This window comes from Cebus imitator, unplaced genomic scaffold (assembly GCF_001604975.1).
Source record: "Cebus imitator isolate Cc_AM_T3 unplaced genomic scaffold, Cebus_imitator-1.0 Scaffold694, whole genome shotgun sequence".
Taxonomy (NCBI): Eukaryota; Metazoa; Chordata; class Mammalia; order Primates; family Cebidae; genus Cebus; species Cebus imitator.
The window spans coordinates 614,105-628,249 of NW_016108009.1; the positions used below are offsets into that span (position 1 = coordinate 614,105).

General features: G+C 38.5%; 1 protein-coding gene across 1 annotated transcript in view; it reads left to right on the forward strand.

Moving 5' to 3' along the window:
• Positions 1-232: 232 nt before the first annotated feature.
• Positions 233-14,145, forward strand: part of CFH (complement factor H) — a 38,623-nt gene continuing 24,710 nt past the window's right edge. Inside the window, exon 1 of the mRNA XM_017518653.2 lies at positions 233-633. Within this exon, the coding sequence (XP_017374142.2) occupies positions 576-633 (58 nt within the window). The 5' untranslated portion in view covers positions 233-575. The remainder of the gene's footprint in view (positions 634-14,145) is intronic.

The window sequence follows — 14,145 nt, forward strand, 5'->3', positions numbered from 1 at the left end:
AAGTGAGCCCGTTGCTTCATACACATATATAAAAAGCATTTAGAAAACTAATTTCATGAATTGCTAGAAAAGCAGGAGCTCCAAATCATCCAGCACTTCATTCTTGGGCAAAGTTTGTACACATTGTCTAGGTGCTGATTGTGAAAACATTGCCTAAACCAAAGTTTTATAAGTGATTTATTTTAAAGTGTCTCTTATTTTCTGTTCTGAGATTTATACATAATAGACCTGAATAATTGAAGGGTTTATGAAATCCAGAGGGTGTCACCAACTGCTGCTTTTCACACACTAAAAACATGAATATTTTCCAAGCTTAATAAGAAACAGTCCAAGAGCAGGTCACAGCATTAACATTCAGTGGGAGTGCAGTGAGAATCAGGTTCAGCCTCCTGGATTGCTGGGCTTGTGGTTGATTTTTTTGTTTACTCTGCAAAAGTTTCTGATAGGCGGAGCATCTAGTTTCAACTTCCTTTTGCAGCAAGTTCTTTCCTGCACTAATCACAATTCTTGGAAGAGGAGAACTGGACGTTGTGAACAGAGTTAGCTGGTAAATGTTCTCGTAAAAGACCAAAAAAATGAGACCTCCAGCAAAGATTATTTGCCTTATGCTATGGGCTGTTTGTGTAGCAGAAGGTAAGATTAAAAGACAAGAGCTATTTTCCTAAAACTGTATTATGAAACGTTTGCTAATGATGCTTTTCACAGTAGTAATAAAACTTGATTTAGAAAATGTGCTTAAGTATTGTGTAGCTTAACAATTGAGTGGCTTTTGACATTGTTAAGTTTAAAAAATGTAAGTATCTTATTTGAATGGTATATCTGAATATTTATCTTAATTTTATTTAATATAAAATTTAAGAAAATATTTAAACAATTGTTTCTGAAAAACTATAATGTGTAATAATCATGTCCCTTGTAATTATCATAAAATATAACTTTTTTTTTGCTTAGAAGTATAACCAAAATGAATCATATGAAGGCTGTGAATATATAGTCAATAAAAGCTATCAAATCACAATGATTAGATTTATTTCAGATATGATTTTTACTCTTTCTAAAGAAAAATTCATTTATGATTTACAACTGTGATTGCCATAACTTTAGAAGTCTGATAAACAAGCATTACTTGTATTATCAGAATAAAATATTATATACATTTAAAACACAATTGAATATACAATATTTGTAACAGTTAAGTTGTTCAATAGGCATTTTTTCCTGTAGCTGTATATAAGATATTCTTGAAGAGCAGTCTTTTGGTATAGTGAACATGAGTGGAGTTTTTTTCTGACATCAGCAAGACAATTTCTAGATTGATAATAAAATTTAAATATATCATTGCTTTTTGACAGATTAAAAAACTTACTTTTGGAGGTTTGTTTTCCTAGTTTGTGACAGGTAACCAGTTATGTGAAAGATATTTGATCAACATTTTTAAACGAAATAAATTACATACTTTTCATAATTTCCAAAAACTTTTCACTTAGTCAAAAAATTTTGATTGAGTCACTATACATAGCCTCTAGGAACTGAAGAAAATTAGCAAGTACACAAAGTCTCTCTGTTTAAGTCTTCCAAAAATAAAGGCAGATATGCTTTTATAGTTTATCCTTCAGTAATTAAAAAAACATTCAAATGTGTTTAATACCTTGTGAAAGATTGAACTTTCATTCAGCTCTATTTTCTAATTTTATTGCTTGTTATTTGGCTTGTAAACTTTTTATATAGCCACTTTTAAATGAAGAAGACAATCATTTCCTTGTACATATAAATATTACAATTAGTATTTTAAAATGAAACATTTTTGTATTTGCAAACAGTTCCAGAACAATGTTAACGTTACCAATCATCACAGACATCTTTTTCTGTTTCTTTGTGTAAATGTTTATGTATTTTCTTACAAATTTAAGGGAATGTTTTCTGTTTCTTTGTGTAAATGTTTATGTATTTTCTTACATATTTAAGGGAATGTTTTCAATATTTCATACGTACATACTGTTTGCTCAGATTTTACATAGATATTATTTGTCATATGAAGGAGATTTGTTTTATTTCTAATCTTTAAAATCAAGAATCAATGGCGAGTTTAATAAATAGTTTAAGTTACTAAAAAGTTGAATTTGAAATATTAAAATAGAGTACATCGAATTATATGTGATAATTAAACAGTAGTGATTTAAACTTATTTGCATAATTGATTATTGCTGGGTTGTTTCACTTGAATTTTATTATTCATCAATGTCTGTTTAAATGTGATATCAGTTTCTACTGGTGAATTGAACATAAGCACTAGATATTTCATGGTGAAAATGAAATAAATCTGATTATTTCCTAAAAGATAAAGCACAACTTTAGTATTTAAAGCAATGCTTAGGCCAGCCTCACAATTTTCATAAAAGCACATGTAATACAAAAGTAAATTGAGAAAAAGTACATAAAATTTCAGTGGATATCAAATTCCCGTTTTATTCCTTGTTTCCCAAGTACTAACACTAAACTAGTTTGAGATGTCCATCAATTCTATTAATCTACCATATCTAACAAACTTTGACTTAACAGAGTAGCCTTGATCATGAAAAATACTCACATATACTTCAATATTTGCTTCTGTTTATATTTCCCATATTGAACACTGAATACTAAATTGAGAAAAGACAGTTTGAATACTATCACAATCTGCTTTACTCAACTGCACATATTTTAGCATTACTTCTGCCCTGTTAAAAGTGAACGTTCCCTTTGGGAGGCCAAATTGGGCAGATCATCTGTGGTTGAGAGTTTGAGACCAGCCTGACCAACATGGAGAAACCCCGTCTCTACTAGAAATACAAAATTAGCTGGGCATGGTGGTGCATGTATGTAATTCCAGCTACTCGGTAGGCTGAGGCAGGAGAATCACTTGAACCCAGGAGATAGAGGTTGCAGTCAGCTGAGGTGGCGCCATTGCACTCTAGCCAGGGCACCAAGAGCGAAACTCCATCTCAAAAATAAAAATAAAAAAATAAAATTATAGTCAGCAGGAGTAATTTATAATTTCAGCTTTCTATTTTAAAAAAATATATTTGGGTCTACACAGTACCTTTATAATGCAGTGCATTGTGTACGGTCACATTCCCAATTGTATAGGAATGTTAATTGCCTCCTTGTTGTAATAGTCTGTAGCTCAGGGAGTCACTCCAAGCTACTGAGAATTGGGTCATATTTACAGGACAAAGTTTCAAATAGCAGTTTCTCAATCGTACCACCTAATTTCACTTTTTTGAAATATATTATTACCAAGCTTTTCAATATATTATGACCAAGCAGATTTGTTAGAGTTAGGGTCTAACAATGGTATCCTGTGTGAAATTAGGCCGCAGCCCAGAAATTCCAAGATGATTAAAGTGAATAAATTAAAACTCTACTGAAACATGTTCAAGTAAATGCTGGCTGTGTTGTTAGGCAGACATGCTTTCTAATCCTGGAGATTTAGAGTGCAAAAACGTAATTTCAGTTCCCAAAAGACGTTATAGATCAAAGACTGAAGGATTCCATTATAATCAGAGAAAGGAGAATAATATTTTAAAATCCTAAATTTTATGTTTGAGTCTCGGTGTGATAAATAAGAATTTCCCCTTCTTCCCCCAAGCCCCTACATTTTCAGAAGTCGTAGTATGGGTAGTTACCTACATGGTGTGATTTAAAGTTGTGCAATGGCCCAATTGTCTTCAATATGTCGTCTCCTCCTAAAATACTTTACATATTGAAATTATCACCATAAATTTAACCAATCTGTCATTTACACAGAATGACAAATACACTGAATACCTACTTTAGGAGAGTCAAATTTATTATTATTCATAATTTACTTCGAATTATTGTAATCTGAAAACTTCCCTGAAACAAGCTCAGTGGGCAGGAAAGGGTAGAAATGGATGTTGACGAGGGTATGAATAGGACCAAGTGATTCTGGAAGGTGAGGTATTCCCAGGTAGGACAGATCTGCTGACCGAAGTGCTATAGTGGGTCTATAAGAGAAGGGTTAGAGAAAAAGAAAATGCCCACAGAAATGGCACGAGCATGAGACGTCTGCCAAGGCAAGCTTTGCTTATTTTAAATTTAGGCATATCCTGGGAATGCATATGCTACTCTTTTGCCTACATATAATTTAAACTAAAAATGAAATATCTAAGTATTGCTAACTAAAATTATTCTTAGGTAGAAGTAAGTTCCCAAATATAAAAGCAGATTAGTAAATGTGTGGCCTTTGGTTTCTAAGATCTGAGCCAGTCTACACTGATCCACTTTTACTTGCTTAATCCCCATTTGTTTATTCTTTTGCCTCTTTTCATTCTTCCCACTTATGCCTCCTCCTCCCCGCAGACACCATCCCCCACATGTTTAGGCCTTTGAGCTTCTGCCACCCAATCTATCCTGTGCTCAGTTAACTAATGTGTACTTTACCATTTCTTCACAAAACATAGTACATGGAAAGGGGATGACGTAATTGACAAAAAAGTGTTGCATTTCAGCTTAAAATTATAAGGAGACATAAAAAGATAGCTCAGAGGAAGTAAAGTAGCTGAACATCAAAAAATGAAACAATAAAACGGAAAGAAAAAAAGATCTGGCAGAACACATTTATTTCTTCTGCATTTTAACTTAGCCACGTTTTTCCTAAACCTTGTTAACTGGAAATGCAGTAGATAGAAAAGTGATTATAGAAATTTTCTTTCAGAAACTTCTGAACCATAACATAAATTTAAGCTTAGGACACAGAGGTCAGATGTACAATGGAATTACAAATGTTAATGTTTCCTGGGTTCTTGCAGCAGAGCTTTAAGTGCATTAGACAGTTATCACCTTGTCTTCGCTATTGTCTACGATGCCTTTTCTACAGGCTGTCTGTAATCCACAGATACAATGGAAAGGCTTCCAGATATTTTCGTTTTTACTCATCTGTTCTTTCGCTCGTTCATTTTTTCCATCACTTCAACTTCCACAAGTGCTACTTAGTAATACTCGGTACAATATGTGCTGTATTTTTTCCCCTATTTTCGGGGTCCTCATTTTGCTGTCTCCCTGTGGCTCCCTTTGTGTGACTGGAACACTAACTGGCATTAGGAATTAGCTATTCAAATGCTACACATTTCAAGAAAGTTGTGGAATTTCAACCCGTGTTCTGATAGTATCTTGTTTCATCTCTACTTATGACATATTTGTTATTCTACCTAACTTCATATGGGAGAATAACTATTGTCCGTTCTCCCATTTGCTTTTTATGATCCTGGAGTTTTCTTTTTTCTCTTTTCACTGTTAATTTGTTATTGTTGTCATTGAGACCGGAATCTTGCGTTGTTGCCTGAGGCTGGAGTGCAGTGGTGCAATCACAGTTCCCTGCACCTTCCTCCACCTGGGCTCAAGCAATCCTCCTGCCTCAGCCTCCCACACCCAGCTAATGTTTTTTCTTTTTCTTTCTCAAATGCCTATTAAATATGATATAATCTCTATTTGCTTTTTCTAGAGTTTATTTCCTCTCTTTACATAGGTGTGTGTGTGTGCGTATGTGTGTGTGTGTGTATATATATATATAACTTCTGAAATGATCTTTAGTTATTCTCATGTTATTTATAAAATAATTTGAACATTTCTTATTTTGAAAAGCTTATTGGATTATATAATGTATATGCATATAGGATTAACCCTTGACCAATATGGGCTTAAACTTCAGGGGTCCACTTACTATGTGAATTTTTTTCAACTAAACCAGGGTCAAAAATATAGTGTTGGTGGGTTGCAAAACTTATACTTAGGAAAAACTGACTTTTTGTACATGTGTTTTCTACAGAGCCAACTGTAGAATTTGAGTATGTGCAGATTTTGGTATATGTGAGAGTCCTGGATACATAACCCCTGCACATACCAAAAGATGATTGTATAAATAATATTAATATACATCAGTGAGAAGAAGGAAATTTAATGCAAAATATCTATTTTTGCTATTTCTATTTTGTTCATTTCCTTTTTTTTTCAAATTGATTTTGTACTTTTGCTTTATAATATATTCTGATATCGACTAAGTTTAGAAGTAGGCTATTTAAAGTAAATCTCCTGTTTTTTTACCACAAAATAATTCTAGGAAAATAGAATAAATATACAAAGAGACCAACTTTAGTCTACCAAAACTATCTGGCACAAATTTGATTAAGGTTTTCCCAAATATGTAATTTTATAATGAATTATTTTATTTGAATAAAAACACTTTGCAAGTAACAGTTAAAAGACATATTGCCATTGAAAATAAGTAATTAGTTGTATGTTTGTATATCAATAATAAGTTGGTGTTTGTATGTCAATAATGTCATCTTAAAATTTGAAAGTGAAAAAATTAGGTAAATTAAGATGATGAAAATATTAAGTATCATGGATTTTTAGCTTTGAACAAAATTATATAACTATTTCCCTCAAATTATAGCAAAAACTTTCCTATTCTTGTCCAGTAGTTAAACATATTCACACTCCTAATTCATGGGCTAAAGAAAAATTGATTTTGTTTAGTATTATTCTTAATTTTTTGGGACTGGGGCTCACTTTGTCGCCCAGGCTGGAATGCAGTGGTGCAATCATGGCTCACTGCAGCCTCGACCTCCTGAGATCAAGCAGTTCCCACCCCAAGTAGCAGGGTTACAGCCACCTTATCCAGCTAATTTTTAAATTTTTTTGTAGAGACAGGGTTTTACCATATTGCCCAGGCCGGTCTTAAACTCCTGGGGTCTATTGATCCTCTTGACTTGGCATGCCAAAATGCTGGCGTTACAGGCACGACCCACTGCATCCAGACTAAAAATAATTCTAAATGGTAAAATAAAGCCAAATGAATAAAAGCTTCACCAATGTAGTGTTTTTAAAATAAAATTCACTGGCAACTAAATGACTGTAAATGTAAGATGAAGTATTCAGTGTTTAAACTCAAATACTTAGATATGACGGCTTAGTCTACTCATTAATCTATAGAATGTGAAAAATCAGATGGCTATTTTAAAAAAAGTTTTAAGATAAATGATGTCTCAAAAAATGTTTCTGTGCCTTTGAAAATATTTGTATGCTTTCTATTTAATAATCCTCTGCCCTATTTCCTTTAAGAATTGCCACTGAAAGTCAAGCAAATGTGGTTGTGGTGTATACATGCTGAGAGTTTGACTGCTTGGGCCAAAATAACTGTTCATTGTCTGACTGGAAGTCTTTGCGAAGGTGGTTTAACTGAGCTTAAATATTCAATTGTTAGTCAATTCAGGTAAATAAAAGTCATGTCACAAGGTATACCTAATTATTAGTATATCTCAGTGCAGTAAATATTTTTGCTATGGTATGAGTTGATAATGATGTGGGACAGGCAAGCCCCTAAACTGGGTCTCAGCCTGGGAGAGTTCTTGGCTTTGCCCAGAAAAAAATTCACGGGTTAGCCAGTGGTGTTAAACAGCAATTTTTATTGAAGTGGCAGTTTACAGCAGCAGCAGAGGTGCTGCTCCTTGCTGGGCAGGGCTACCCATAAGCACAGTGCCCACTGTAGCAGCTCAGAGGCAATTCTGCACTCATATTTATATGCACTTTAAATTATATGCAAATTAAGAGGTGGTTATTGCTGAAATTGCTAGGATGAGGCTTCCAGGATGTTGGGTTATTACTGTGGAAAGGGCCCGTTAGTTCTGGGTCTTGTCATGGTAATGGAAAGCTGACATAGCACAGTGGTGGGTGTGTCTTACAGGGAGGGGCTTCCACTAAGAGCTGTTTTGGATAATCCTCAATTTGGTCCAGCGTCCAAGTCCCACCTCCTACCCCAGTAATAGTCCCTATGATAACGATTAGAACGAAAAGGACAGGAAAGTGTATTTTAAGTGAGAAGACCTAGACATTAATGAATTCTTCTACTAACTATGAAAAACATTGTTCCTCAATTTGGGGGAGCTTACATGTTGATGGCGTGGGATAGATGAAAACCTAGTAAACAAAGATTGCTATAGAATTGCGAACTAAATGTCACGAAGGAGGTAAAGTAGGACGTCAGAGAAAACAGAGATGGGGATGGTAGTATGTGGAGACATTAGGTGGGCTGGTGTGGGCACTAGAAGGAGTGCATCACTTTGAGGACAGAACATCTGAGCAGAGGCCTGAAAGATGACACAAAGCCAGTCATAAGAAATCTGTAGCAAAATTATTCTAACAGGAGGAAACAACCTGTGTAAAGGATCTAAGAGAAAAAAAAGAGTTTGAAATGCTCAACAAAATATAAACAAATAAATCAGGGTGGCTTTGCACAGTGAATATATGGGAGATTTAAGATGATGAGATCAGAGAAAGTGGTAAGAGCCAGGAAAGGGGTTCCCAAGCCAAGGGAAGGAGTTAGCGATGCCTGATAAGTAAAAATTGAGGTCATAGAAGAATTTTAATCCCAGGAATGACATGACCAGATCTACAAGAATCACCTGTCATTCTGTGAATAGGCTGAAAGAACAGGAGAGTGGAGGATTGGAGACTAGTTAGCAGGCAGTTTCATGACCAAGGTGACGGACGACGATCTGAATTAAGATTTGAAGATGGTGGTAGGAACAAGGGAAGATAGAACAGGTGTGATCAGACCTTTTTCTTATAAGCAGAATTAAAAGATGCCATTTAACATTGACGGAAAAAACACCAGAATTTTAAGTACTATTTTAAGAAAAAAGGTAATCAATATGAGAATTCTTTTTACATAATAAATATGTAGTCACAGAGTAAATATTGTGAGAAGCTGGTAGGAAGATTGTGTGGAGGAGATGTATCCTTGTTTTCTACATATGATTATTAAAAGCAATTAACTGAATTTGGAAATCAAGAATTAGAGGCACAAATGTATCATCTGGAAATATAATAATAACCAGAAGGGAAAGCATTTACTTCTCACCAGGAAGTGAGAGGGCTAAAGCTTTTTTTGTGTGGGTGGATTACTTAACTTATTCTGTTTTTAAATTAACCTGAACATCATGAAGTGGATCTGAATTTTGAAAGTGAAAAACACACATATCCATTTGTAATTAAAGTTTTCTTTTGTGGGAAAGGGGCCGGAGATGGTGTTGCCATGATAGAGTATTAGCACCATCTAGTGGAGTAGAAATATATTTACTTAAATTATAAAAATCAAAACTGTAACATACTGTATTACTCTAGTTCACTAACACAGACGTATGAGAAATTTGCAAAAAGTTCAAAGGAAAATTAGTGCCCATGACAACTTTCACAAGCATTTTAAAATTTTGTAACATAGTTTTATGTGGAGCTTTCCTTCTTATGAAATATTGCAAAATGCTTTCACATGGATATGTTCCGTGAAGTGAAGGGGCACTTCTAAAACTTGTCTCTCTGTGCTGCTACAACCAAATATTATTAACTGCAAAGCTTATAAGCAACAGAAATTTATTTCTTACAGTTCTGAATGCTGGGAAGTCCAAGAGCAAGGTACTGCCAGCAGATTCAGGGTTTGGTGAGGGCTGGTTTCTGGGTCGTAGGCCGTGCCTTTTGGCTGTGTCCGCAGTGATGAAAGGGACAGGGCAGCTCTGTGGGGCCCCTTCTATAAGGGCTCACACCCAGTCATAGAGATCCACCTTCATGACCTAATCACTTCCCAATGTCTTCACTTGCTAATACCATCACATTGTTAAGGAAACGGATCAGAAGGAAGTAGTTTATGTGGCCTGGGGGTCTGAGCGATAATTTGTCCAAAGCTCAGCTCATCTGACAAAGGAAGATTCCGCCTTTATACGGGCTTATACTTTAGATATTACACGTGGAAGAATCTTGGGTTTACAGTCTTAAAAATCACATATGAAAAGGGTTTCGGTTTACAGCTTCAGGAATCACCTATGAAAGGGTTGCAGTTTACAGTTTTAGGACTCACATGTGAAAAGGTTTCGGGTTTGATCTTTTTTTGAGTAAAAACAGTGTCTTCCGGAGAGTTTCCCCAAGGCCAAGCCTGCCAGGAGGCGCCAGTCCGTCAGCCTTTTCTTCTACTGAAGTGCAGCATGATAGTCAAAGGGGAAGTTGATCTCATGCCTGGGTCTCCTTGCTCACCCCCCACTTTGAGACCCTCACCACTCTATAATACTAGTGAGAGGTCTCACTCTTTATTCTCCCTTTCCAGATCCTCTGGAGAAACTGATTAATGATTTATATGATATACTTGTGATGTTATTTTTCTGGTCTTATTACAGCAGTGAAGGATTTCTTAGCCATTTAGAGGAACAAGGGGAAGCAGGGGAATAGTAAACACCCATTATTTTTATTACACTGATGATAAGGGTTTTTAAACCTCCCAAGGCTGAGGACCAACTTTAAACAGGGACTTAGGGTTGAATTTATGTCATACCTTCACAGGCACGTGTGCCAGTTTGGTTATATTCTTAACTGCATGACCCTGGCCCCTTACGTGCCGGCAGCACTTGGTTTGAATTTTCCACAGACTCCCCCTTCAGCTGCTAGCAGATAACCTAGGGCCAGCTGGTTCTCATAAATTGCATTTCTCATTTGAGTTTCTTGTCAGGCCAAGAGGGACAGAGCTTTGCCCGTTTCATTCCTAAGTATTTTCAAAACAGCCTGTAACCGGATGATCTGGTTGAGCGTGTAAACAGGGGTCCGGTATCCCCATGAGCCATCCTCCACCATGTGGCCGGCCCCTAATACTCAATAATTCTCTCCAGTGGCCACTCATCATCTGTCCAGTCTCCTATTTTTAGGTCTCTTTTCTCCCTAGCGGAGTAGACTGAATACCCTAACAGCCCACTTGTCTTAACAGATAATAGGAAGAAAGAGGGCTTACTGATGCCTATGACACAGCCCCCTGTCCGTCTCCTGGATTACACACCTTATACTGAGTGCCATTATATAAACAGATTCCCTGTTGTGTCCCTGTGCACTCATAACAACAGTAAAACAAAAGAATGGCAGTCACATTTCGCCCTACCTTCGTAACCTGGTGGACACATTGAGCATTCTTCAAAATCAGTTAATGTCTGATTTAGTTATTAAGAAGAACAAGTCCCACGATGAATTTCCTCATGCTTTGGCCGTGCGTGGACCAGTCAGCTTCTTGAATGTGGCTGGAGCAAGGCTTGTTGGCCTTTTTAAGGCGATTCTGCCGTCCTTGCCTTGCTCCAAGTTTCAGCTGCTGCTGGTTTTTACACAGCTGTGGTGGATTCAGGCTGGGATTCCCTCTACCTTCACGGCTGTGGGAGTGGTTAGGATCAGGTCTGAGGTCCTTTCCATTGTGGCTTAAGAGGGGCTGTACTCCCGTCCTTTATCCACAGGTGATCAACCTAATGAGAAAGCGTGAACTGGGGAGAAAAAGGCTACAGGACATTTGTTGTTTATTCAGGTTGAAGTATCCTGAGCGATTCTCCCTAGAGCTGGTGATTAGCTCTATCTCTCTCCACTCCTCAGGAGTTCCCGGGAGTTCCTGGAGTAGGGGAGGGGTCCAATAAGTCTTCATAGGGGAATCTCCTGTTTTTCCTAAAGGGGTGCCTCTAATTTTGAATAACCCCAAGGGAAGTGCCTGCACCCACTTTAATCTGGTTTCCTGACACTTTCCTTAAGCTGTTTTTGATGGTCCGGTTCATTCTTTCCACTTTTCCGGAACTCTGAGGTCGGTAGGCAGCATGCAGTTTCCAGGTGATACCCAAGGCTGTTGCTGTTTTCTGGACTAAATCCGCCACAAATGCTGGTCCGTTGTCTGATCCGACGTGCAGTGGCAGTCCAGACCTAGGGATAGGATCTCGAAGCAGCACACGGGTTACTTCATGGGCCTTTAAAGGCTTCTACCCACCTGGAGTATGCGCACACCAGGACCAACAAGTACTTATGTCCCCCACACTTGGGCATTTCAGTAAAGTCTACCTGGAGATCTTCAAACGGAGCGCTCCATAAGCTTGAATTCCAGGGGGAATACTTGGACCCTGCCTCACGTTGTGTTGCTGACATGTAATGCATCGCTGTGCCACAGTTTTGGTCAAGGCTGGTAAGTGTGAGATGTAAAAGTACTGGCCCAACATCTTTGCAAGTGACTCTTGACCTAATTGAGCGGTCTCATGTATGGCTCGTACAACCGCTGCACATAGCAGGCCCTGGTATTTGGCAGGCCTACCAATGAGGTCTTTTGGTATTCATTAGAGTCACCACTGTGTGGGGTGCTTTGATATTTAAATTCTTCCCAGGGTTGAGGCTAGAATCTTTAATTGCCATTTCTCTCTTTTTTTTTTTTTTTTGACAGCATGAAAAGGCTGTGTTAAATTGGCTAGCCCTAAAGCCAGGGCTGGCAGAAGTTTCGCTTTTAGCTTCTGCCTCGTTTAAAGGGTGTCTTGTCTTCTACCCCCCCCCCTTTGTCACTTTGTATGGGGGTTTGGCCAGGACTGCAAAGTTTGGAAATCCACAATTTACAAAACCCACGGCTCCCAGGAGCTCTCTCACCTGCCTTTAGTCTCAGGCTCTGTCACTTTGCAAGCAGCTTGCTTCCTCTCTGCTTCTAGGCTGCATTCCCCCTTTCGGATGGTGAGCCTCAGATATTGCATTTGCTTTTTGGCAAATCTGGGCTTTCCTTTTAGACACTTTATACCCACAGTCCTCCAGGTGCCGAAGTAAGGCATTTGTTTGTGCACCTGACGGCTGTGGGGTGTCCCAATAAAAAGTCATCAGCATATGGGGCAGCATGCAAGCAAGAAGCTTCTCGGGGGTGGTCACAGCCAGATGCCTCCCCAAGGGTGATGAAGGAGTTTCTGAGCCCTTGGGAAGCTGGGTCCAGGTGTATTTGAGTGGTTACACCTGATTCTGGGTTTCTCCCATTGAAATGCAAATGGTTTTTGACCCTCTGAGGCCAGTCCAATGCTAAGGATGTATTCTTTAAGTCCAATTAAGTGAACCAACTATCCTCTGCTAGCAATAATCCCAACTGCGTGTACAAGTTGGGTGCAAAGCCACACAAGCCCTGAACTGGCCTGGGTGATAAGATCAGTCTTCTGTTTCTGGCTAGAAAGGCTCCACCCTCCTTCCCAAGGGACAATGAGAGCCTGGATATCCCCGCCTGAGGCAGTTTTCGTAATGGGTCCAATACTTTTCACTACTGATGAGTCCAGTCTGATCCATCTACACAAACACACACATACACTCATTCTCCTTCCAATTCAAAACCATAAGCAAAAATCTTCCAAGGTTAGTTACAGAAAGAGAGAGAGCTATGTTCAAAAGTGCCGAATCTCACCCATAGGTCATCAGGCCATGCTTCCACCCAAAATGGGGCGGACTAATTTCCTGGATTCAGTCTTACCATATTCAGCGGTCCGGACGTTCCAAATACCCATTCCTTCTCGATGTTCAGCCACTAGGTAGATCCACACTGCGGGGCCTCCCTGCTCCACTCCGGTGAGGCTTTTCCACCAGGCAAATACAGTACCTTCCCGGGAGCGCTCTCAGGATGCATCACCCCAGCGAGCAGGAGTACCCCTGCAGGGATGCTCCACAGGGCTAGGCAAACCACCTGAGACACTTTTTCCCACTGTCTGCCAGCTGAAACTCGCTTCCTGGCCAACGGAGCAGCCGCGGGAAACGGATCTCTTGAACACGGGGCTGGGGGCCTGAGTGATAATTTCTCCAAAGCTCAGCTCATCTAACAAAGGAAGGTTCCGCCTTTATACGGGCTTATACTTTAGATATTACACATGGAAGAATCTTGGGTTTACAGTCTTAGAAATCACATGTGAAAAGGTTTTGGTTTACAGATTCAGGAATCACCTATGAAAGGGTTTCACTTTACAGTTTTAGGACTCACGTGAAAAGGTTTCTGTTTACAGCTTCAGGAATCACCTACTAAAGGGTTCTCATTTACAGTTTTAGGACTCATGTGTGAAAAGATTTCGGGTTTGATCTTGTTTTAAGTAAAAACAGTGTCTTCAAGAGAGTTTCCCCAAGACAAAGCCTGCTACCTATAGGAAGGTGAAACAGGAGGCGCCAGTTGGTCAGCCTTTTCTTCTACTGAAATGCAGTGTGATAGTCAAAGGGGACGTTGATCTCAGATGCCTGGGTCTCTTTCCTCAGGATATGTTCCACGAAGTGAAGGGGCACTTCTAAAACTTGTCTCTCTGTGCTGCT